Source organism: Etheostoma cragini, chromosome 16 (assembly GCF_013103735.1).
Source record: "Etheostoma cragini isolate CJK2018 chromosome 16, CSU_Ecrag_1.0, whole genome shotgun sequence".
Taxonomy (NCBI): Eukaryota; Metazoa; Chordata; class Actinopteri; order Perciformes; family Percidae; genus Etheostoma; species Etheostoma cragini.
The window spans coordinates 6824583-6851973 of NC_048422.1; the positions used below are offsets into that span (position 1 = coordinate 6824583).

A 27391-nucleotide genomic window follows, 5' to 3' on the forward strand; every position below is an offset into this window, starting at 1 on the left:
TAAATGTAGCGGCACTGTTAGCTAATGTTAGCAAACTTTAGCTAAATGTAGCCGTATTGTTAGCTCAAGCAAGCGTCAGTTAAATGTGGAGCTGCAAAGATTAATCAATTTGTTGACATTAAATACATTTTAAAGTTGTGTACAAAACACTTGAGGTTGTCATCTCGGCCTTTGAAAAACACAGAGCAACATTTTTCATAATTTTCAAAATGTTATTGACCAAAAACAACAAAACGATTTAATAAAGAAAATTATCAACGGATTCAATAATATGAAATAATTGTTAGTTGCAGCCTTAGGCCTAGCAAAATGGAGCTAACAAACATGAGTCAGTTTTCTGACTTCAAGACACCTCTTCATTTACTCTGTTTCAGCACTTTAGCGTTTTAGCTAATAGCCTAATAATATTTTTACATTCTGCATCATCCAATAGTTGTCATTTGTAGCAACAGTGGTTGTTATTAAGAAAAAGTTAATGTACTGTACATTGAACAGAGAGCCAGTTGCTTGCTCTTATCATGCACACTTCATGATGTTTGCCTTTCTATGAGGGTGTTGACGGGTTAACCTTTGGTCTTTTACGTGGGTGTACCGTAATTAACTCAGCTTAATGAGATGTTTTTCCATGTGTAGGCAAAAGCAAGCGAGCCTGGGTTGATGCGGTGCTAAAGAGCTTGTATTGGCCCATTTTCTGTCAAATCTGACCTTAAGCAGCAGTTGTGGCTCTCTGTAGGATACAAGACCTCCCGTGTGTGTGTGTGTGTGTGTGTGTGTGTGTGTGTGTGTGTGTGTGTGTGTGTGTGTGTGTGTGTGTGTGTGTGTGTGTGTGTGTGTGTGTGTGTGTGGATTAAATTTGACCTGTCATGTGGATTTCCTCCTCTGGTTTACACATCTGATCAAATGGAATCAGTGGTTGTTTTGACTGGAATTAATCGGTCGAGCGTCTTGACATTATGTTGCCCTCCTTGGTGCTTTGGTGTAGCCCGTCACTACCATCAGCTCAACTCATCTCTAGGGCTGGGTAGGGAATTCAACACTTTTTGGCATCGACCAGATTGCCCTTAAAGTATCAAGTTTTGAAAAAGGCTTTGTCATTTATTAACCAATCAATTTCAACGGTATATGTTATAGAGACTACTCAGGACAGAGACTGCTCATGCAGTAGGAGCTGAAAAATAAACATAAAGGTTTTGTGCCATATTGTGTAGGATTTTTGTCCCTTTTGTTTTTTTTAGGAGTTGAAAAATAAATTAAGAGTGGTGCCATAATGTTAATTATAAAATTGGTATTGAAAAAAGTATTGTTTAGGAACTGGTGTCAAAGTCACGGTATCGGTACCAGTGCTGAACAATACCCATCCCTGCTCATCTCTGTCCTTGAGTGCTGAGTCTCCTAGCTGCCTCATCTAGATGTCTTCATTGATGTGCTCTAAATAAAACACTTAGATGTCGCTCCACACGTGACTCTCAAAAGATTTATGTGACATTTATGACATTTACTTTCAGAAAAGGATATAGGGCCAGGGAGTTTTCTGGCAGCAGAGGCAGCTCTGCCCATTTGTGTAATGATATGGGATGAATTCCAGTTATTGGAAAGCTGTATAAAATATAAGCGCTCCTCTCCTCCTGTCTATAAAATTATGACAGAAGCGGCAGGTCCGCTGTAGCCTTTTTAGTTGGAAAATCTGTCACAGATGGCTGTCTTCTTGCATGCAGCCAAGGAAAAAATGTAATTGTGACAATTGTGTCTCTTTTGCCAACAGATTGAACATGCTGCAGGTTGAATGAGTGACAGATATGGGGCCAGCAGGATCATATTTGCAGACTTTCACTGTGGTCACGCTTTTTTGCCTATTTTGTAAGTATCTTCTTGTTTGATTAGAAAGATATTTTGCATACCACTTTCATTTTGACTAAACTTTTCCATGATATGTGCACACCTTTTTCCAAATGCATGATCAACCCATAATCTTCCTTTTTACGTCTGACAAACCCAACAGTGACTATTGAAGGTGCTAGGCCAGAGGTGCTTGGAAAGGTCGGAGGTGTGGTGGAATTGGAGTGTAGTTTTCCTCCGTCGGAGCCAGCTGTCGTGTCTTCAGCCTCCCTGCATGTGGTGGAATGGGTTCGACAGGGGCTCGACATCCCTGTCCTGATCAAATTTGGATCGTACTCTCCTCGCCTCCATCCACAATATGAGGGTGAGCATCTAAGGAAAGGAACACATAATCCAACTGAAAAAAGCAATGGTGTATGCCTCCCTGCTGTTGCACTGATTGCTATTATTGTCTGCCATTGACTGAAGCAGCATATTGCGTGCATATGAGCAACATGCCTGCCCTATGTAAAGGATAACTATGGAATTGTTGAACACGGGCTTTCTTTTATATGGCTTGATAACATTTTATTCTTAATCAAACCTTTTGTACTTTCTGTACCCCGTTACGATATCTGGGTTTTGGGAATCGGCCGATACAGAGTACTGATCCAATACCAGTGTTTATTTAATAGGCGCTCTTTTATGTGTTAGGCACAACACATTCTCCCACCTTTACGACAGAATAGGTTGGCTGTCTATGACTCCCAAAATGACATGTATGACTTTATTTACATCAGCATGAGGTATAAATGATGAAGTAACTTGACGTCACAGATGTCATTCCCTCACGGACTAAATTCAGTGGAAGGGTTCATTTAAAAAAGGATCCTCCATGAGCGCAACGTGTCATGTGCAAATGCCAGGAAATGGAATCAGAACTCTGACTGGCTGGTCTTCAGGCAACTAGGCAATGCATGTACTCCAAAGCTGATCATTTTCTTTTTCAAACCACAAAATTTTGGAAACCTATCAAATCGTTATCAGAAATCTTTTTCAGAAAACAGTGAAGGCCAGAGGCTTCCGTCAAGCATTTTGAGTCTATCACTATGCTAAACTGTTTTAATGACATCTTCATAGCATTAGGCTTTTTATTTGAGTCATTCAATCGTCAACATGATTGTTCTTCTACAGTTGACACTGTTGGTCCTGGTCCTATTACAGTTTCAGATGTAAAAAATAAAGCCCTCACGCATTTGGACACAACAAAATCTGCAGGCCCTGATAAACTGGATCCCTACTTTTTTAAGCTAGCAGCATATTTTTATTGTGCCTTTAACTCATATTTTTAATCTGTGCTTGAACACAAATGTCACTGCTCCCATCTGGAAATCAACCTTTCTGGTTCTCCTGCTAAAAGGTAGTGACCCTTTTATCTTAAATAACTTCAGACCAATCTCTAAACTGTCTGTCCTAATCAACGGTCTAGAATCCCTTGTAAATCTGGTTTTAGAAAATGGCATAGTTCAAGATCGGCAGCTTTTAAGGCTTTAAATGACTTTATTGAATCCATGGACGACAACAGCATTGTGCAGCCCTTTTTATTGACCTTTCTAAGGCATTTGATACAGTGGACCACATAGTGATTAAGCACAGACTGTGTAAAGCCGGACTTTCTGAACAAACTGTTAGCTTGTTTATTACCGTACAGGCGGAGGGCAGCACTTCTCGCTATCTCAGAATAACAAAAGGCATACCTTAGGAGTCAGTCATAGAGCCACTGCCATTCATCCTTTTTATCAATAACATTGATCAGAACGTGTCTAAAGTAATGCTGATGACACAGTACTGTATTGCTCAGCACCCTCCGCAGACCAAGCCCTCTCCCAGTTACAACTTGCTTTTAACATGCTTCAAGTTCATTTTTATGATGTAAAACTTCTAAAGTCATCCTTTTTTCAAATTCAAAATCCAAATCAAATCTGTCTTTAATTATCATATCCCAGGGTATGAAGATTAAATGTGTTTCAGATATCTTGGTATTTAAATAGATGAATCTCTTCCTTTAACGCTTTATATGTAGCAGCTATCAAAAAGATTAGAACTTAAAGTAGGGTTTTATTTCATAATCCTATCCTGCCTTTCATTTGAATCTAGAAAGGATGGTTGCTGCAACTGTTATGTCTATACTTGATTATGGTGGTGTTTTACACGCAGGCTTCGTCTCAAAGTTTACATGCACTGGATACTGTATACCATGGATCTCTGAGGTTCATCACTGGTTTTAAAGCCCTCAATTGTGAACTGTATGAGTGTGTTGAATGGCCTTCTCTATCAACAAGGAGACTTCAACACTGGCATATCTTCCTATACAAGGCTATTTTAGGTCTACTTCCATCCTACCTTCTTATCTCTACCAGTGTAAATATTATCGGGACCTACAATCTTCCTTCTCAGGTTATTTTTCTTCTGTCTGTTCCAAAGGTTAGAACTGAGCTGGGGGAAAAGGTGTTTGCATATGCTGCTCCCTCATTATGGAACAAGTTACAGAAATCCATGAAACTTAACGAGCTGGTCTCATTGTTCGCTTTTAAGACGATGTTGATTGACTTGGAGGCAGCCACATCTGTCTGGAGATGTTTAGGATTGTTGTTGACTTTGAGGGATTTTCTGTTTCTGTTGTTTTTTATGTTTTTAGTATTTTGTGTTTTTTATGTGTGGTTGTACTGCTGCCTGTCTTGGCCAGGACACTCTTGAAAAAGAGATTTTTCATCTCAGTAAATCTGGTTAAATAAAGGCAAATAAATAAATATATAATTGTTGCCATGTTAGCATCACTGTGCCAAAATACAGCTTCAGGGAGTCAAAAGCATGGCTGTGTACTCTTATTCTAGTAGAGAAAGTTAAACTTTGCTAAAAATCCCACAATAACAATAAGTAACGGATCTTAGGGCCACCATGTATGCAAATCTTGGTGCAGGACCGGTCTCATTGAGTCTCTGGGAGTCAAGGAGAGTCTTCAATTTTATTGTAAACCCAAACTGAGGATGAAGCAGAGACATCTTTTTAAACCTAAATCAATCGACATTATAACAGAAATTAGCAATGTAAATGATCCGAAGGAAATGGTTATGGAGTGCTTCAGTTTCTTCCTCTGAAAGAATGTAACTAGTATCTGGGAAAGTAGTATATTCAGTACCACACCTTAATGCCCTTTCAAGTGGGAGCTACTTTTAAAGGACCTAAGACTCTCGCATTGCATCATCATCTTTTGTGAGCTTTCTGCCCACAGCTCCAAGAACAAAGAGAGTCTGTCGGGGGAAAGATCCTCAATAGACCAGGAATATCTTTTGTGTAGCTCCTGTTATCCTTCAAAGTCGCAAACAATGGGACTAGTGTGGACAAAAGGAAAGCATGCCTGGGTGGCTCAGATCTTCCATTTTTCAGTCGTTTTTATTTTCCATAGAGCTGCCTGAAGAGAAACTCAACCTATTGGCCTTTCCAAAGGCTATTGGAATATCTGCTGGTGTGCTATGTAGGGTTTTAACTAAAATGCAGTTTTTGAAATAACCTGCCCCAGCAGTCATATTGATACCACTTCAAAGAGGGAAAATAATTCCTACTCTTTCACATTCAGGTGAGAGCAGGCACCTACCTAACACTTACTCTCTTTTTCAGCAAGTTGAATAACGGTAGATAGTACACATCAACATTCAACGTTTCATATAAGAATACAGCAATTAAACTTTTAACCTTTTAAGTCATACTTATCCACCGTTGCATCAGTCATTACAAATGCATGGTGCACAGCTAAACTTTGCTCAAGCCCACAGAACTTGATTTCAAATTCTAGTGGAGATTCCAAAGTTTCCAAAGATACTGTGATAGATAAGATAAATGTGTATGCAATAATGCAACACTGGTTGAATGTGGTTGAACAGGTTGCAATATGTCATCCAGTGTAAACATTGTATAATATATATACACATATATTTATTTAGTATAACTTTACTATCGTAATATGTATGATGGTGGAATGGTGTGTTTTGGCTGCTGTCCATTTCCTAAGGTTCTGAAATGCAAACATTTTTTGGACTACTTTTTTTTTCGTAAAGGGCGTGCGCCCATGAGCACCCATGGGTGGAAACATAAATCGGGGCCTATGCTGACAACCGTCTACTATAGGTAATATACTGACTAATTATGGAAGATAAAAGTGGGGAAAACCCATTTGTCGATCAGCAGGTAATTCATGAAATTAAGAATGCTACACATTTCTAGATAAAATTAGGAATTTTTCTCAATCTCATATCATTATAAACTGATCACATGAACTATTGTTCATTCAAAATAAGCAATTAAAAGACGTCACCTTGGGTTCTGGTAACTTAAAATGGCATTTCTTCTCAAAATTACATTTAAATCAAAACACTAACCAATTTATCTTTTAAAACAAACAATTTCATTGTTTACGGGACACTAGAGTATGTAGGACTGCAGGTGCTATGAAAAGTTACATAAATATAAACATATTTATTTTATTTATACACGGATACATTACATATTTTCCCATTATTTTCAAAAACTATTCTCTGTCACAAAAGTAATCCTGATATGATGCTCATCAGGATTCATTGGAAATCTTAAAAATATGTCTCCAGTGAAAGACATTTGCTTGCTACAGAAACTTGTCCCATAGAGGTTCATTATAATCCTTTTAATGATATAATTTTTTTTAATTTTTAACAAATCCATCCATTCTTTAATGCACTTTTCTGTCCCACAATACTTTCCTACTTCCCCATCCTGTGGGGTCACCGTGCTCAAGCCTCTACTGAGAATGTAAATCTTTAAAAAAAAAATGGCTCACACATAGCCTATTTTTTTTTTATTTCCTAAAACAGCGGGGCAGTTTTTTTTTTTTCAAACATGACTTAAACAGAAGTAAAAGTGCATTTGTTAGGGTTTATTTTGAGCTGCAGATTAATGCTACTGTACGATGTATATAGGATTGAGTCTAAATAAACTACCGTGATCATTGTAATGAAGGAACATATCACCCAGTGCAACAGTGTGGCTCATTTACACGTTTTTAATTGAGTTTTGTTAACAATGGCACTTTATGGCCCAGAGGAATAACATACAACATACTGACTAAATAGAAAATGCTTAGTAGGATCAATTCATTGTTGCTTTTAGGATATGTTGACAACAATGAAAGTGTAGATTATTCTTGGCTTTATCCTTAAGGCCACTATATGAGTACAATCTAGAAAATGTTTTGGTTTCACAGATTCATTGGTTACACTGCCGTACTGTAAAGAACGGTAATCATTCTATTAAGGTATGTGTTTGTCTAAGGATCCAAAATTGCTTTCAGCTGAGCCAAGCTTTGTCTTTCTCATATGAGTGGAATGCCACTCCCTCACCCAACTCGAGCAGGAAATACGATACGGACATTTACATAGCAATAAATTCAGGTTGAACCTTGGCTGATGAATTATCGTAAGTGGGAGCGGGGCAGGCTTTAATTCCAGCCCGGGCTCATAAAAGGCAGTAGCCTTTTGTCACTGACTGTGAAGATGGTCCTTCAACATACCCTGATGTCACACTTCATTACGCTGTGTGTTACTTTTTAGAAGCAGCAGGGCAATATAGTTGTAGTAAAAAACTTTAAGATGTGCCTACCCTACCTGTGAATGCACGTCTTGTACACTTCACTCAACCGTAAAGCTGCCTGAACCGAAAAATCACCTAGTTTGAAAAGGACAGGTATGTTAATCACATGCGGCTCCGGTGACAAACCAAAAGCTGCTGTTCTTCAACAGATACAAAAGGATTTGGAAAAAGTTGCTTTGTCCAATCTGATGCTGCTCTCGGACTACAGGCTGGCGTGGGAGTAACAGGTGCAGCATGGGAAACTAACGTTTTAGAGATGGATTGAGCGGTGTGGATTTCACCTCCTCAAGCTATGAATGTTCTCGGGTGTCTTGACCGTTTGGCTACAGGTCCCAGAGTCTCACTGTTGTTTAGCTGTTGTGATTCTTGTGGCCGGCCAAGTTAACCAAGTGATTCCCTCTGTGGAGGCTCATTTTCTCCCCCAACCCATACTCCTTCTTTGTCACCTTCAAAGGATAAAAATCCAACTTTTTGGATTGCAGGCCACTTCATCCATCAATATGCTTTGTGTTTGACCCTGTGTGCAGCCCCTAAAGTGTGAGATACATTAGATTGTTCTCATGGGATTGTTAAGAGTTAGAAGGGTTTACATGTATTTGTTGTAATAGAACAGTAACGATCAAATGATTAGTGTCTGCTCTGTGAACAGGACCAAAAGTCCCTCAACACATAAAGCTGCTGACTCTATAAAAATGTAAATACAGCTGTATAAATGCACTGTTCGCAAGCTCTGCCCATTTACATTCACACACAATCAGCATGAGCAGTGTGTCTCTGTGTGTGTGTGTGTTCGTAACACATTACACACAGTTAACATGGCTAATATGCTTCCTTTCCCACATGGACAAACAGGAGCGTTTGCATTTGGATCGTGTTTGTTACAGAAGCGAGTAGCTTTTGCTCCCAGTTCAAATTGGATTACCACCACACAGTGGGGCTTAATAGGGCAACAAGCAGCTAGGAGTGAAACCTTATCTGCTTCCTTTTCTTAGCGAAACCTGAATGCCTCCATGCAGCTCTGCACTGACGACATCTCTTAGAGACGATGTGGGCTTTCTGCCCGTGAATATCACATTTTCAGGGACATAAACGTTGGTGTCACACAAAGAGCTATTGAATTTAAATCCTTTTCCATATAGAGCCCTGTCCAAACCGAACAAGTCACTTACTAGATGGTTCTCTAAAAGATTTTTGTGTCACTTAAAAAACTTAATTTCCAAAATGTTACATATCCATTTTGGGAGAAAGGAAATCAATATCTCTAGTGCGTGCATCATTCACTCTGAATAAAACCTGACGAAAACGTTAGAGGGGCCTGCTTCTCAGTGAGTTTTATGCAGCATCACAAAGCTGTTTTCTTTCAAAAGAATATTTGATTCTGTTTGTCATCTAATGTCATTTTGAATTTGTTTTTTTTTTTTTTTGTAGATCAAAGCATGATCCGCTTCACAATTCTCCGCGTTTTGCATAAAATGGACAATGGAAAACCCAAATACAGGAATAAAGTCTAGTTAAGACAGCATTGGTAAAGCAATAATAACATGGAAATGGAAGCAGTACAGAGTCATTAACATCATTACAACTATGTTTTTGTGTGTACGTGACTGATAGGAACAACAATCTTTGAAATTGGTCCAGTATTAAGCATAAATTCTGTAACCCGCAGCCATAGACTGGGCTGCAATGTAACCCTAAATGTTCAGCGTCACTTTGCTTTTTATGCCACTGAAAGGCTCAGATTAATATTCAAAGTGTCTGACAATACGATGGAAAAGATCTCTACAGAGAGAGACCTTTTGAAAACCCCTTTGAGACATTTATGTTTAACCAGGAACATCTCTGAGGTTGTAGAGCTAAACCTACTAGACTCCATTTAAAAAAACAAAAACTAAAAACATTTTGTGTGTATAGAGACAACATATTTTTACATGAAACTCTGTGTTTATTTCAACCAAAACTAGAGTTGTGATGGTTGGAAAAGTGGAAGGATGACCCAAAATGGCTTTTCATAGTTTTTATTTTGTTTCCGTTTGAATGAACTGTATTTTACAATGTTAAAATTAGTTTTTATTGTTGATCCCTGTGGAGACTGGGGGCATTGAACATGAGTGGACAATGTTCAAAGTTATCTATAGTTTATAGCCAAAGCTGCGGTGGAGAGCTGTGGTCTTAGGGTCTTAGGTGCCTCAGGGGGCGGTAACCCACGTCCACCCTGGTGGACACCGGTGGTCAGGGAAGCCGTCCGACTGAAGAAGGAGTCTTTCCGGGATATGTTATCTGGGAGGGATCCAGAGGCAGTTACAAGGTACCAAAGGGCTGCATCATCAGCCGTGAAAGATGCAAAGCAGCGGGTGTGGGAGAAGTTTAGAGAAGACGTGGAGATGGACTTTCGGTGCCGACCCATTTGAGGAACTCCTAAATCCAGTTAAAACGCCTTCTACGGTAAAGGCCGAACTGGATGATGATGATGGGGGATTGGCGTCAATTTCCCTGGTGGAAGTTGCTGAGGTAGTTAAGCAACTCCACAGTGGCAGAGCCCCAGGGATTGATGAGAGCACCTCTAAATCTGAGGCCATGGTTCTCAGCAGGAAACCAATGGAGTGACTTTTGCAGGTAGAGAATGAGTCCTTACCCCAAGTGAAGGAGTTTAAATACCTTGGGGTTTTGTTTACGAGTGAAGGGACAATGGAGCAGGAGATTGGTCGGTGCAGCTGGTGCACTAATACATTCAATTTATTGCTCCTTTGCATATAAAGGAGCCAGTTGCGGTGGTTTGGGTGTCTGGTAAGGATGCCTCCTGGACGCCTCATTATGGAGGTGTCCAGCTCTGCACGTCCAGCTGGAAGGAGGCCTCGGGGAAGACCCAGGACTAGGTGGAGGGATTACATCTCCAACCTGTTCTGGGAATGTCTTGGGATCCCCCAGTCGGAGCTGGTTAATGTAGCTCTGGAAAGGGAAGTTTGGGGTCCCCTGCTGGATGTGCTCCCCACGCGACCCGATACCAGAAAAGCAGATGAAGATGGATAGATGGAGTCTGGTAGGTTAAGTGAACTCAATTATGTGGATGTTTTAAAAAAGGATCTTACTCTTTGACAGAAAGGTCGACCTCCTTAGAAATCCTTTCCATATTGGTGACACCTAGAAGACTTAATCTGAGCCTGTCAATAGCAAAATTAGCCCTTTTGTGAACGTAAATAGATGTTGCAATTGTCTTGTTAATTTACATTGTTGCTTGTTTTGCCGCTGCCGACAGCAGTGACCTCGCTTAATACTGGACCAATGTCTACTACTAGACTTTTAGCACTCTAGTTTTGGGATTTCGTAGAGAGTTGTTCCATGTTTACAAATATTTTTGGACCGTGGTAGACCATAGGAATATCATGTATGAATAATAAATACGGAAGTAGTTTCCCTTAAGAATGAGGCTTAACATTTGCTGACATTATTATATTAGTTTTAAGTGTGAAGGATCTCACTTTAAAACGCTGTGAATTGACTTCCTACAAAGATTAGTAATTCACATTTCAGTTGAATGCAGATTAGTTTGTATTCCTTTTGAAAGGAAGATGATGACTGCCGCATTTAATATTCTAATATGCTTCAAAACTAGCAGAGTCTGCAGACTGAAGCTTTTCATTTGTAAAGAGTTGTGTCTCGTCTCAGCGCTCAATGGTTTTGTGTTTCTCTGTCACCCGAGAGTGTATTGAGGTACAACACAGGAGTGTGTTTTTTGATGGGGGTGGGGCTTGTGTCTTCTATTGTGAGTATCATTTTCACTCTTATTTGGTTACCTGTGTCGTCATGTATGGAATGGTTCTAGTCTCTGTTTCTTCACAGCTTTTTGTTATTTTACATTTTTGTGAAGCAGCACATCTGTTAAGATGTTTAATAACTTAATGTTGGAGAAAGTTGGAGCAGTTTTATTAAATAAAAATACACTGTTTTGCCAAAGCCACCTCATTCCCAACAATTAACATGCTGCTATTACAGCCTCCACTTGTTTTGCAGAGGTTGTGGGGTCCAACACTTATATGCAAATGATACAGGAAAATAAACAATACATTGGTAAATTAAAATCAACTAAATACATAAATGGAAATACAATACGAGTAAGTAATGCCGTTTGAAGTGCTGCAGCATATTCTGCAATACTTTACAATCAATATTGCAAACAAAATCAAAATACTGTACAAAATAGGGCAAAACAATCTAGGAACAGAATCCAAATCACGATTCTTTAACACAATTCATTGACTTTTTCAAAGATGTTGCATTTATAGAAATAGTGTTTGACTTACATCAACAATTCGAAGCTACATTTGCATAATTTAATACTTTTTAATAATTTATACTCTTTATTGATCCCCTATGGGGAAATTACAATTTACACTCCGTTATTACACACTACACACACAGTCCTGAAATACACACACGCTCAGGTCCTTTACATGCCCTAATGGAGAGATGTCAGTGAGTGGGCTGCCAGTGCACCTTGGCAGTGCCCGGGAGGGGAACTGGCATCTCTCCAGCGACCAGTCCACACTCTGTACTTTGGTTCCAATGAGGACTTGAACTGGCAACCCTCCGGTTTCCAACCCAACTTCCTACGGACTGAGCTACTGCCACCCAAACTAACGATGCTCGTGAGTTGGAACACAGCGAAGCTTGTGTTGAATGCATGCACAGCATAAACCCAGACGTAGACAGATGAATAATCTCAATTTCCCTCTTTCTTTCTCTCCTCTCCCTCTCCACACTCAATTTACATAGCATTAAAGCCACTTGCAATCATACATTTTTCATATAGCAGCAGTTATGGCATTGGGTCCTGCTTTTTTACTTCACCTACACCCTTTCCTTCCTTTTTTATCTGACAACTCCCAGTCCTGTTTTCAACACCAACCCTGCCTCAGCACAACCTTTTTTTTTTCTGAGGTGCTATACTGACCTATATCACACTGAGCCAGTAAACATGAGAGAGGTGGACTGCCAGGGGTCAAAGTTTGGATTTTGAAATGCACTAATCCCCTGAATGTCTGCTGATGTGTTTTTAGCTCTACTTTAACCCTCCCTTCCCTCTTCTCCCCTGTGGATTTAGTCCCCTTTGGCAGCTTGGAAAGTAAATAAGGTGTGTTATCACTGCCAACATGCCTAACTCCAACTTCCTGGTTCTTTTCAAACCGTCCCTCCCTGCAATAGTCACCAGAAATCAGCGCTTCTGTTAATAATTACCATCGCCATACAGTCATCCCAGTGGCGCTGAGGCTTCCACGCTGCACTGTGTTTTCTGTCTGACTGTTTTTATTTCCGGGATGGTGCAGAGAGAAGATTGTGTGCCCTCAATGAAGCTTTCATTGACAGTTTCTCTTCATCCTTGCTGTTCCATGCTGTTAGGTCGCTGCACAATTGCCTGTCTGATAAAGTGTGAAAAACTCGAAGGACAGCAGAAAGATGTGGGCTGCAGACTGGGAAAGATAAAGTGTTTATGTTGCAAGCTATGCTTCAGCTCGAGGGAGCCGTATCCTGGCTACCGGGAGATCACATTTCTTTTATTTATGTGCATGTGTCAGGTGTTTGTGTGTGCAACAAACCTTAGGCAAGTTTGAGGACCATGCTCCTCTCCAGTATAATGAAGATTCACACAGCCGAGATTTGACAAGTGAAATCAGCATCATGTGCAGTTGGTCTGTCTCATGCCTGCCCTCTCACCTGTTAACCCGCATTGTGTTTGTGCAGGGCGGGTGTCTCTGGTACGAATCACTGACCTGAGGCTGGACGACCTGCAGCTGGATGACCAGGGCATGTACGAGTGTCGAATCCTCTTACTGGATGAACCCACGGATGAGCTGCAAAATGGCACTTGGACTCAGCTTTCTGTAACTGGTGAGTTAGCTCTGTTTGTGTGTGTGTGTGTGTGTGTGTGTGTGTGTGTGTGTGTGTGTGTGTGTGTGTGTGTGTGTGTGTGTGTGTGTGTGTGTGTGTGTGTGTGTGTGTGTGTGTGTGTGTGTGTGTGTGTGTGTCAATGTGTGTAAATATATATATATATATATAGTACAAGCCAAAAGTTTGGACACACCTTCTCATTTAATGCGTTTCCTTTGTTTTCATGACTATTTACATTGTAGATTCTCACTGAAGGCATCAAAACTATGAATGAACACATGTGGAATTATGTACTTAACAAAAAAGTGTGAAATAACTGAAAACATGTCTTATATTCTAGTTTCTTCAAAGTAACTACCCTTTGCTCTGATTACTGCTTTGCACACTCTTGGCATTCTCTTGATGAGCTTCAAGAGGTAGTCACCTGAAATGCTTTCCCAACCATCTTGAAGGAGTTCCCAGAATGCTCAGCACTCGTTGGCCCTTTTGCCTTCACTGTGCGGTCCATCTCTCCCCAAACCATTTCAATTGGGTTCAGGTCCGGTGACTGTGGAGGCGTAGCACTCCATCACTCCCCCACTTGGTCAAATAGCCCTTACACAGCCTGAAGGTGTGTTTGGGGTCATTGTCCTGTTGAAAAATAAATGATGGTCCAACTAAACGCAAACCAGATAGGATGGCATGCCGCTGCAGGATGTTGTGGTAGCCATGCTGGTTCAGTATGCCTTCAATTTGGAATAAATCCCCAACAGTGTCACCATCAAAGAACCCCCACACCATCCCACCTCCTCCTCCATGCTTCACGTCCATCCGGTCACCTTTTCTGAGTCGCACAAAGACACGGCGGTTGGAACCAAAGGTCTCAAACTTGGACTCACCAGACCAAAGCACCAGTATTGTTGTAGCACTTGAGGGTTTTTGTGACTGCACTTGGGGAAATATTCAAAGTTTTTGCAAATCTTTCAGACAGACTGACCTTCATTTCTTAAAGGAATGATGCTCACTCGTTTCTCTTTACTTAGCTGATTGGTTCTTGCCATAATCTGAATTCTAACAGTTGTCCAATAGGGCTGTCGGCTGTGTATCAACCTGACTTCTGAACAACTTATTGTCCCAATGCCATTAATAAGGCAAGAAATTCCACTAATTATCCCTGGCAAGGCCCACCTGTGAAGTGACAACCATTTCAGGTGACTACCTCATGATGCTCATTGAGAGAACACCAAGGGTTTGCAGCGCTATCAAAAAAGCAAAGAGTGACTACTTTGAAGAAAGTAGAATAATGTTTTCAGTTATTTCACACTTTTTTGTTAAGTACATAATTCCACATGTGTACATTAATAGTTTTGATAACTTCAGTGATAATCTACAGGGTTTATAGTTATGAAAATAAAGGAAACGCATTGAATGAGAAGGTGTGTCCAAACTTTTGCCATATACTGTGTGTGTGTGTGTGTGTGTGTGTATATATATATATATCCCTTTATCACAGACTTCTACAGAAACCGACCTGCTTTTGCAACCACACATATCGCCCCCTGCAGGAATCAAGACAGAATGCAGGTTTATGGTACTTCTGCAGTTGCAGCACTTCTCCGAACTGTATGCGTTGTCCATTAATAATGAGTATGTGTGTGTGTGTGTGTGTGTGTTAGTGGGTGTATATATCAGTGTGTGTGTTTTTCCTTTGCTTCATTGCCGTGCCACTCAAAACACAGGAAGTCAGAGTTCATCACTCCTTTCAGTTGTAATTCAACTAAAAACAACAGAGACACGCCAGCCTAAAGTAGGCATTGAACCTTTTGCTGCAAACTAAAATATGTCTGTAACACCAAGTATACTACGGCTGCTTGTTTCTAGACAAAATGTTCTTTAGAAAAGAAATGCTTAATTTGTCATAGGTTGCACCTTTCAATTAAACATACAGTACTTGTAATTTCTATGTTCCAGATTGCTATTGAATGGGCCCTTTAAAGTAAAAATGAAACTTGATTTCTCCTGTATTTGTGTAAGGAAATATAAACTATAAATCTAAAATGTTCAATTTTTCAAAAAAAATCTATATGTATTTGTGGAAACATGGTCTAAGCGTCAAGTCTTTGGGTGGGTGTTTTCCAGGGCAGTCTTTTGATGACACTTAAGGGCTGGTGTTGCTAGGAGACCCACTGTCAGCTCCTAATGTGCGCTACTGGCTAAAGCACGTCATCGCCCTGTAGCCTACGCTGTTATCCGTTTCTTACATGTTGTTACTTCAACACCTGCTGAGTCATCAGCAGGTCTCACACAATGTTGTTTTTGTCAACATACTTTGTGTACACTATACAAAGAAAGGTGGGTTTAGTAGCGTTATCTGTATGTCTTTCATGGGTGTCTTTGTGGTGATGGTATAAGTCCTTTAAAAGTCATTGTCCAGTTCAGAGTCCAGCACCGGGTCAAGTACCTGCTGGTTAAAAAATACATTCAGTTAATGTCCCGAACATGAGTAAAAATGAACTGAATGCCTGCGGGCAGTGGGTGACAACAAAAATGTTTTTTTTCAGAAATGAAAATGATTGTGCATTATTATTCTCAAACAAACTGGCACAAGACTTGATTGACATCGGTGGCTGTTTGGATGCTCAGCAGCTTTCGCCTGATCCAACAACTGTATCACACAGAGTGATAAAATATGTGGAGGACGTTTGAGCATGCAGCTGACTGATAGCAACGGGCCAGTTGGTTTAGATTAACGGACTGATGATTAACGACAAATCGGTTATCTTTGTGTCACTTTGCATTACTTCAAAATGGGTTGGGTCAGGTCGGGAGACTTATATTAAAGGGGCGCTTTGCAGTTTGGGCCATTTCTTCACTTTTTGCTTGCAGGTTTCTCTATAGATTATAAATGGTTCTCTGTCTGTCTGTCTGGCGCTCTGTGTCTTTTAAAAGGAAGTTGTTCCTTGCCTCTGTTGCCTAGTGCTCACTCTTGGTGGGAATTGTTGGGTTTCTGTAAATAACATGACAGAGTACGGTCTAGACCTGCTCTTTATTAAAAGCGCAGTGAAATAACTCTTGTTGTGATTTAGCGATATATAAATAAAATTGAATTGAAATAGAATTGAAAATAGAGCTCCCCCTACAGCTTTGGAATACATATTAAACAGCTCCTCAGTTTACTTGGCTCTTACTCCTCACTTTTTCTTTTTCTCTGTTCCTCCGACAATGCTTTCCTAGCTTTCTTCTTGTTTTTTTCCGGCTCAGCCATGACGTTAGTGGGAAAAACTCCATCACTACCTTGTTAGCCGGCTTCTGAATAAGCGAATGTGTGCAGTGCCATTAAGCAATTCGTCACATCACAAGACCTGATGTCACGCGATCCTTCATGATGCTGAGGCAGGCGACTCGCCGGATGAGGTTGCAAGGGCAGTTTTTGTTGCTCACAGGTGCCAAGGGAGAGTGAGACGACCACCACTCAACTCGAAAAAGTCATATAACCATTACAATGACTTCAAAGCTGTTCAGTTAGGGTAAATTAAGTTTAAAAAAAAAAAACTTGCATAGTTCCCCATTTACGGGTCGGGTCCAAATTTGATTTTGAGATAATTGAGGTTAACAGGCCTGTTCCAGTAATGGGCTTTGAGGGTGTGGGTGTGTGTGAGTTTGCCAAACTGGACTTGTGCAGGACTCTGATCCAGTTATAATACATCTATCCATCTTTGTCCGCTTATCCGGTATCGGGTTGCTGGGGGAACAGCTCCAGCAGGGGACCCCAAACTTCACTTTCCAGAGCCACATTAACCAGGTCTGACCGGGGGATCCCGAGACGCTCCCTGAATCTCGTTCTTCCGGTCACGACCCGACTTCATGACCCTAGGTGAGAGTAGGAACGAAAACTGACCAGTAGGCCGAGAGCTTTCTGGCTCACCTCTTTTTATCGCACAACGCTGCTCCAATTCTCCAACCAATCTCCCACTCCATTGTCCCCTCAGTCACAAACAACACCCCAAGGTATTTACACTCCTTCACTTGGGGTAAGGAGTTATCATGTCCAAACTGTCCAAATCTGGGCTAAATCATGCAAATATCTGTGTTCCCAATACATGCAGATGTTCTGTTTTTCAGCCATATTGTGCGCTTAACTTATTGAACTAAAAATCCTCCATACCATCCTCCCTACATCTTGTTTTCCATTACATTTATCCTGTAAAGCACTGCTTGTTTGTTATATTTCTAGCCTTGCGTAACCCTTGCTTAAACTTAAACCATTCCAATAACTTCTATTTCTAAACCTTTTATTGTTTTTTCAAACTTTCTAAACAGATCAGGGGATTTGGGTATGACTTGGCTTATGACTTTCTTCACGCACTAGAGTTATCATTATACATATTGATAGATTTGAATAATAAATCTAGGTATGAAAATATGCATCATTTATTCTTTTTTGCTTTGAAGTGTTTCCATATTTGGGAAAAACCTTTGCCATGACTCAATGCACAAACATACCAAACAAAGTATAAGTGCACGCTGCAGATCAAAGCGAGGCGAGACAGTTTCCCAGATTTTGTCACAGAGCCGGTCTGGAGATAAGCGTTATAATAGACGATGACTGTGTACTTGAGGCCTTGGATGTAACATCACTGATGTGCCCTGCAGCTACGCTCTTTATATCCTGTTGTTCGCACTCAGTCATACATAGGAGATAGTCAGTCAGTCAGTCAGTGCTTAAAGAACCAGTTCTTTTTATTGGAAAAGCTCATTTATCAGGGACTTGAGAGAGTAAATAGCTATTTGGCAGGTGCTTTTCTAATTATAGACCAGAGTTTTGCTACGTCCTAACCTGTAATCCTCAAAAGTTATTTATTATACAAAGGTACAATAAGTGTATGAGTCCCAGGACATTGTAAAATGATGAAGTTGCAAGTGATTTGCTTACGTTTGGAGTTAGACGTCAGAAGAAAAGGCTCTCTGTATGTTCTCTGATGGGATCTTAGACTTTAAGTGGCAGCAAAGCGTTCATGCTAGCAGATCTAAAAAATGGGAAATAACAATGGAACTTGATGTCAGTAAACTGAACACAGACTGATGCTGTTTAACAAACAAGGCCGGGCTGCTGTCATGCTGCATATAAGTTGCTAAAATAAAATGTGACAAGGGAGACAAAAGACTTATTGTCTGCTAGTCTGGCTTTTGTCTTTGCAGTTTTTCTCTTATTGCTGCTGCTTGGAAGACGGTGTGGATCTCGCTTTAGATTTCTCTTTTGCTGTCAACCGTGTCCATATCTGACATCAGATCTTTTTCACCTAAATGAACCTCTATTTCAAGACCCACCATTTTTGGATTTAGGTGTATTGTTCTAGAATTTTCTGTGCTATGTATCTTAACTTGTATATAGTTTCCGTTATTTATAAATGAATAGATGTGTTTTGAGTTAAATGTTTACTTTAATGTTTTGTTCCATAGCCCCACCCACTTTCACACAAGCCCCGCCTCCTGTGATGGAGGCTCTGGTTGGAAGTCACCTCTCGCTTTCCTGTGTTGCTAATGGCAACCCTACTCCAACCATCACCTGGCTAAAAGATGGCAGTGTAATTCAAAGAATAAATTATCCGGTATGTTTATACATCAGTCTTTCTGTCTGTCTGTCTAAAAACCAAGAATACTAACTTCAACAATATCGGAGTATTTACCCCCTTCCCCTCTTTTCTTATCTTATTTTATTGTATTTTTATTTATTTATGTTTTTTATGTTGCTCTATTTTTTTTTTTCGAGCCAAAAAGGAAATTGCACTGAAACCATGCAGGAACTCATAGTACACCTTTTAAGTTAATTGACTTAGTACCGTCTCTGTGCAAATACCATTTTGAGAAGGGCAAAGTGGAGGGGGGACTCCCCCGTCAATCTTTAAAATGGTAACCAGTCAGAGTAATCTAGCCCAATTAAAAAGACTTCAATATAAGACTCTAAGGACTTTATTATGTCATGTAGCATCGTCCACAATTAGTTGTGAGGACATTGAATTCTAGATTGTGTTTTATTGATGAGCTAATTATGATGAATGAAACTATTTCAAGCTAACACGGTTGGTTAATATTATTATAACACTAACAAACTGACTAGCAAAAGGAGCTTGTTGTCACTAACTTTCATCCATTCCGGAGTATAACCAAGCCTTTAATGGCTCTCTGTCTTTATAGCTAGCTATATATCAATAAAAAAATATCTGTACAACACAGTTAAAGTAGCCTACAGTACTTACTAAAAGTCCTCCAAAGTAATAAGTGCATAGGCATAATTTTACTGTTGCAGTGAGTTGAGGTGGCGCCAAGTGTTTTAGATACACATTTTGTCCCATGATTCCTAACCTAAGGGCACGGGGCCCCTCCAAAGGTCACTGAGGTGTTTTAGGATGTTTCATGGGGGATAGGCAAGAAGGAAAAAACTAAGTTCAGTTTGACTAATGTGTATACATGTCTTTCTTTTTTTGTGAAATATTGAATAACTTGAACTTGTAGTAGTATAGCACAAGTACTTTGAAAATGTAGGCTACTTTAGTACGGTGCTTGAGTTATATTCCACATCTGTTTATCTACCACTCTGTATCTATTACATGTATAGTATACTGCATGTGTAACTGTCTTTATACCCCATACCTACTGTATCTATCAATATATATATATATATATGTGTGTGTGTGTGTGTGTGTGTATATATAATATATATATATATATATATATATATATATATATATATATATATATATATATATATATATATATATATGTGTTATTTGCATCCATTCACCTCTCACTTGATCTGACATCTATTTACCAGGAAGGAGCCTTGTTTCTGCGAGCAGTGAGCATGCAGTCAGCAGGACAGTACACCTGCCACGCTTCCAATTCTGAGGGAAACGTGACTCGCGTAACCAAAGTGAAGATCAAAGGTCGGTCTGTCTGTCTCTCTGTCTGTTTGCATGTCTGTGTGCCAGTTCTTTCAGCCTCTCTGATGTCTGTGTGACTGACTGGCTGGGAGCAACCCAAATTTACATTTCTGTTTCTCCTTATTGCATCATATGACAGAGTGGTAACAGAAACTCATACTGAATTTAACTGTTATTATGTCTCTGTGTAGCTAATGTTGCTATCATGATATCAGACAGGATTTCCTCTGGGATTTTTGGGAGTTTCTTTGTCATGATAAAGCTTTGGGTTTTTCTCAATTTGAAGCCTGCGTTTCAGAGACGTGACAATTTTTGAGCTTGCCAGGCTGTTGAGTAAAATGACATGTAAATGGTACAAATTTTGTAAAAATGTTCCTGTTTGAATAACAAAAAGAAATCTCTTGAAGTATGAGGTCAAAAATATTTAACATGTGGTGTAATGTTTTCTAAATTGACAGATTCCCAGAAGGTTTCAGGTTACAGATTTAAAAATGTAAGGACAAACACATGTAGAACATGTAAATATGCTACTGTGTATCATAGGATTACACCGACACAGCACTGCATAATACATTGGGGAATTTATTTCTGAATTCTTCCTGTACTCCTACACCTACTGTACACCTACCGACATGTTTCATTCCTCTGCATAATGTCTCCCTGAGGTTTCACTTCATTTTAGAATGGCAGCGGTGGCATTTTAAATATTAATCACCATAAGCACATACTGCCTTTTAATACTGTTCAGTCTTATTCACATTATCTGAGCTTTGGCTGTGTTTGTGCGCAGCGTTGCCACATGGATGGATTACAGGAGACTAATAGCTGATCTGGATGAAGTCAGGCTAAAAGCATTAAGTAACCTCTAAACTGTCACTCAATGTATCCATCTAGCATTTTTTTAAGGTCCTGCGGAGATCATGTGGTTTATTTTATACAGGGAACATGTGGCATTTATCCGTGTATAAATGTGTGTGAATGGGTGGATGTGAGTGGAGTGCTCGGGGGACCATAATATCACAATCAGTCCATTTACCATGCATTTAATAAGTACGATGTTAGACATTAAGCTGGATGAATTAATGTGTTGTTTGTAAAAATGAATTATGAGTCTTTCAACATCGTTCCCCAGCTCCTACCAAGATCTTCTTCCTATTTCTTCTGGCTAGCTAAATGGCAATGAGTCCCATATCTGTTAACTGCATCTTAGGTACCTAATGTAAATAGGGACAAGGTAAAATAGATTCAGAGAACTGGTGTTTGTTTAACATGAGTTTATATTCAGTTGCGTGTAGAAGATATTGGGCTCTATTATTGGGTTACGGGTGTTGAAGTCCCAACGAGAAATTACAAAGAAACATCATTTTAGTGTTTTCTGCTATACTCACGCAGTACGTCAGACATTACACTGAAGCAATGATAACAGAACGTACATTGTGAATGCGCTCAAAAATAAGCTAATTTTTTTTTGACACGAGTGAATTCTATTTGAGTGAGCGACCATCTGTTGCATGAAAAATAAGGATTTGTTTTGTTGTGTGTGATTGCTCTAGATGTTTTTCTGCAACAGTATTTCAGATAAAGGGCTTTTAGAGACATATTTCAGCTGTTTGTTGACATTTTAGAGACCAAATGATTACAAAAAGATTAAATAGATTGCAGCTGTTTTTGTACATTTTTGTGATACAAGTCCTTTGTAACCTGCCTCCCAATAGGTCCGCCTGTTATTGTCGTCCCTCCCGAAAGCACGTCTCTCAACAAGTCCCAGAGTGCACTGCTCCGGTGCCAGGCGGTGGCTGACCCCCCCAACATGACCTACGTTTGGCAGAAAGGTGGAGAGAACGTCCATCACATAGAGTGAGTGCAATCATTACTCTTTGTATCTGAGCAGTCCATTTTCACCCTTTTGATGTTTTATGCAGTGCGTTTCAGCAGGTGGAGCGAAAAATGACTGAGAATGGTTTCTTTTTTTCTTTTTTTCTTCTTCAAAGTTGGAGGAGCACAGAAGTGTCTGTTACATCTTCATTTTAATCTGGCTTTGCGATTTAACAGAAGATTGCAAAACAAAATAGTACGGAGAAGACACAAACAAAATCAAATCAACACAAACTGACAGAAATGTGAAATAAACAATCGGCATTCTGTAAGATTCAGTCAAATTCACAGAGATTAAATGTGAATAGAAAGATTAAAAAAAAGGTTCTCCACATTTTGTTTGACAAGGCTGTACAACAGATGAGATCAATAGATGCTAGAATGTACTTGATGTCCACACATGCAAGAATCTGCTTCCTTATCAATTGAAACTGAATTCTGCTTCCTTATTGTTCTTAGACATTTCTTAAGCCTGTCTTACATGCACTCATGTGCCGCTCCACTGAATTATTTTTACATGTCATATTTGATGTGCTTCTAAACTATTATGGAGTAAGTTGAGGGATGTAAAAATACCTGCTTTGCTTCAGGTTCATTCTCAATACAACTTTAGTGACTGAGGGCCTATTTGGAGTCTCTGTTCTGCATTAGCTGGAGTAACACAATGTACAGTTGTTTGAGTCAATGGAAGAAGCATTGGCACTCTCAAATAGGTGCAGGAATCTTTTGAGCAAGTTTTTGGTCAAAAAACTTTTCCAGCGCAAGAAGAGACAGCACCAGTAATTTTAGTCAGAAACCATCAATTTTCAATTTTCTTACTCATTAATTCATTACACTCTCAGAACACATGCACCACAGGTATGAAATAGTCAGCGGCGGGGAATTTCTTCATGAAACTCTTCATACTCATGATGTTCTTCGCATGTTCCTTCCGTTCATGATTTAACTACTAACTAACTTTTAGCTTGCAATAAAATGGCAACACCTAGCTAGGAAATGTAAAATCTTGACTACCGATGCTACTGCAATGCCAACGATTGCTCCCTGGAGAAATACACACTACTCCATGTGTTTTTGTTATTCACAAAGACAGAACTGTGTGTGTGTGTGTGTGTGTGTGTGTGTGTGTGTGTGTGTGTGTGTGTGTGTGTGTGTGTGTGTGTGTGTGTGTGTGTGTGTGTGTGTGTGTGTGTGTGTGTGTGTGTGTGTGTGTGTGTGTATATCTCTCTCTCTCTCTCTCCCCCGGGAGTGTCTATGGAGAATTTGGTTTGCCACAGTACAGGTAAAACATTTACAGGAGAACTACTGCCCTGCATCTTTTAGGTTATCTCCCTACTCAAACACACCTGATTTGAATGATCTGCTGATTAACAAGCAGCTGAATCTCATCAAGGGCTCGATAACGATAAGTAGGGAGAGACCTTAAACATGCAGGGCAGCAGCTCTCCAGGAGAAGGGATGGGCAGCTGATTTAAATAGACACCAGTATGCACTGCGTTAATCAAAATGAACAATGACTGATGTAAATTAGAATTTGTCTATTTACTCAACATCAACTTTTGGCTTCACAGAATTCCTCTTACAGGACAGCGCAGTCTAACCGCAGCGTTAAAGAATTAAAAACTGAGATGTTTTTTTGGTCGACCAGAGTTTTTGCAGTAACCAAGCCAGCTGGTGATGAAAGAATCCTTTATTCCTGCAGTATCTGTCCCGGAGTAAGAGAGCTGTACATCGCTTATATTCTTGAGATGATAAAAGGTGGATGAAAAAACAACGACACACACCCAAGATTACTGGCTGGGGGCTTAGAAGTTAGAGCAAAGCTTCTCTTTTTTGGAATTTTGCAGCAATGTTTTGCACCTCAGCACAGGCGGAGTGAAAATTCTGCCCTGGCAACCCCCACTTTGACTAAAATGTCAGTTTTTGTCTAATTCAATTAACAATCTACCTGATAAGTCATGGTGAAGGTACATCACTAAAGCGATGCAACAAAAAGTCCAGCATTGCCTAATAGCAGTTCTGCTCATTCATTTGCAACATTGCCAATACAATGGACCAATACAACCACAGCTTTAAATGTGTGACATAAACAGTGGCTTTCTAAAATCTCCGACCAATACATTGTACATATGTTGTCTTAGAGAATAGATTGTTATATCAGCACACCCAGAGGTTATGCCAAAGAGTAACTAACCACCAATTTACATAACACCTTATTCTTACTGACCCCCGGTGCTCGTAGTCGCCACCTTACTGCAGTGATGCAGAGGTGTACTCAGACGGGCCAGTTCATCTGTAATGAACACTCGCCTCCCTAATAATTTTGCTATAGCTTCACGTGGTTCTTGGTGCTGATTTTTGTGAAATGTACTGTTTTTGCAGGGAAGCTTATTTGCATAGAAAGGGGCCAACTTTGCGCCAAATGTTTGCATATTACGTCATTTAAATACATACAGGCGCACTGAGACGCTATATGTCTGACAATTAGGGGTGCATTTCCCACTTTGCAGGGGGGCTAGGCGATGGATTCATCATTTGTGCAGTTTAAACGGCCACAAAAGCAGCGCAGTCCTTTTGATGCATTATTGAGTGTGGTGCCCTGTAGAGTTTACTTGCAAACAAACACACTTTATAGTTACAGTGTTTTCTCACCAAAACACATTGTGTGACTCTGAATGCTGTTTGTAATGTGAAAGGGCTTACACAAGCCCACAGAGAATCATCACCCACCTCTGCATCAACAACATCATCTTTTGAAGCACATTTACTGTGCAAATCAGTCGCGACTACTTTGCAACCTTGGCCGCGATGGCCAAACAACAAATGAAATGCAGTCTTGGTGAAGACAATGTGGTCTCTGCCACAACAAAGACATATAAAATACAAACATAAGTAAAAATGGAAAGAAAAACAACGTTCCAGCTTCAGTCATGGTAAAACAAGAAAAGGAAAAAAAGGAAATTGTCCTGAAGAAGTGGAAGCACTAAATGAGCTTTTCTGTAGGAGAGGTTTTACAATAGCAATGTTCAGTGCCAGGGATATGATCCAAGTGAGCGGAGAATGGTTCATGATTGCCAGGAGCACACAATTGAACACTCAGAATAAAATGGTTGCTGGGACAGGGTCAGTTGAGCAGGTGGAAGGCTTAATTTGCATTACTTTCCTTCCTGAGCATTTCTGTACCACATATATCAGTTTTCATTACATCTCTACTCAGGTTAATACTCAACCTGATTTTGACGAGGAAAAAGTTTCAGAGAGGCTTTTTGGAGCTGATATATAAGGCTGTTAACAGCTGAGTAGAGCACACAAGGATTATTCTGATTATCTGCTATGCATTTTGGGAAATAAGCCCTTTTGTAATAGCTTTTTTAGTCTCTTTTTTTTTAAATAGTGAGGTGCTCTTTGATAAAAGTCAAAATGGACTTTCAGCTTAGTTTTCCAACAGTTACTCTCAGCATTCCTGTTTTTACGCGGTTGGTGTTGTATGGCGGTTTATGATTTTTGTTTGAAGTTGTTTACCTGTCACATGAAGAGTTTATTATGAAAACTGAGCCGTCACGGGAGGAGGGTAAACATTATTATTATGCTTAAAGCTGAATTAATTTTTCATTTTATTTTTGTTTGCCTTATAGTGGGAAGGGAACTCTTGCTGACATTTACTAAGTTCTTATTGCTCATGTGTTTGGGGCTGTTAATCTACAGAAATTTGACAGAAAAATCCCGCTATGCTGGACCCTTTTTTTGAATTGTTGTTATGTCCTGCAGGAAGAGAAGGCGTTCAGTGTTGGAGTACGGGTTGCTAGCGAGCACCTAGTAACATCAAGTAGTTGACTGTGTTGTTTCTTTGTTTTGGCTTCAGCTACGGCCGACAGTAACCTGTGTTTAGGTCAGTTATAAAATTGCAGTGAACTGGCTATAACGTCTTACCAAGGGACGTGACAGTATGCTAAAGTTTGCTTATTAGAACTTAGTTTATATCAACGACGTTCCGCTTCAAGGATTTCTCCAGTGCCGCCAGAAACTCCGCCAGATGTCTGTTACCTTTCTCTGTGTTGGCATTCTAAACTCCTGAGGACTACCGTTAACCGCTCCTCAGATCTCTGCAGGGTAAATCCAGACAGATAGCTAGACTACCTGTCCAATGTGAGTTTTTTGTTGTTCAGCTAAAACAACTTTTGAACATACAAAACAAGTTCCAGCAAAACAAGTTCCTTCCCGAGGCTATTTTGCAGCGGAGTGGTTAGCGCCGCCCAAGACAATTGTGATTGGTTTAAAGAAATGACAACAAACCAGAGCGTGTTTTTCTCTTATCCCAGAATTCTCTGTGGACTAGCCAGACCCTCCTCCGCAGCGCCAATAAGGAAGGTCTGGCAATGTGATTAACACCAAAAGCAAAGTGCAGCTGAATGAGGAACGTTATTAGTTTTGCCGGTATGTGATAACACTGTAATCTAAGAAACTTTGACCTGATGATGGTGCAAGATGTTATCTTATTACAATAGGGTTAATCTAATCGGGAAGCTTAGATATCTTTACCAACTTTCATGCTAATCCAGCTAGTAGTTGTTAAAATATTTAAATCTGGACCAAAGTGGTGGACTGACTGGAATGGAAACGCAGAGACTGAACAGTAACAATACATTACTGTATGTGTGTGTCTAAAGAATGAGAATGTCAGTGTGCTAATGGAGCCATTTAAATGTCCCATGGCATGAAAATTTCACTTTATGAGGTTTTTTAACATTAATATGAGTTCCCCCAGTCTGCCTATGGTCCCCAAGTGGCTAGAAATGGTGATAGGTGTAAACCGAGCCCGGCCTTTGAGAAAATTAAAGCTCAGATGGGCCAATCTGGAATCTTGCCCCTTATGAGGTCATGAGGAGCAAAGTTACCTCCCCTTTCTCCGCTTTAACCTCCCAGAGAATTTGGCCCGCCCATGAGAAAGAGTCATCATGGCTTTCAAACAAGCAAAGTGGCAGTTGGTCAAGGCTACATCTCCACCCTTCACCTTGTCCCGCTTTCTTCCTTCTCAAAAGCTACAGACCCAGAAATGGCATTTCCTAAGGAAAGCTTATTGTGGGACTGGCTCTAGTGGCTGTAATTCTTCACCAAGGCTGAATTTTGAGAAAGAGACTTCGGATACAGTATTAGGGGACCACTAATGTCTAAGAACTAATTAGCGGACCACTAAGGTCTATATAAAAGAGACTTCAGAT

The 27391-nt window shown here is 40.0% G+C and overlaps 1 protein-coding gene across 1 annotated transcript in view; it reads left to right on the plus strand.

Annotated features, from left to right (window-relative positions):
• The window catches only part of igsf9a (immunoglobulin superfamily, member 9a), a 59983-nt gene that overhangs the window by 9357 nt on the left and 23235 nt on the right, over positions 1-27391 (plus strand). Inside the window, exons 2-7 of the mRNA XM_034896635.1 lie at positions 1763-1857; positions 2000-2200; positions 13231-13377; positions 18817-18965; positions 20189-20300; positions 22013-22154. Of these exons, the coding sequence (XP_034752526.1) occupies positions 1797-1857; positions 2000-2200; positions 13231-13377; positions 18817-18965; positions 20189-20300; positions 22013-22154 (812 nt within the window). The 5' untranslated portion in view covers positions 1763-1796. The remainder of the gene's footprint in view (positions 1-1762; positions 1858-1999; positions 2201-13230; positions 13378-18816; positions 18966-20188; positions 20301-22012; positions 22155-27391) is intronic.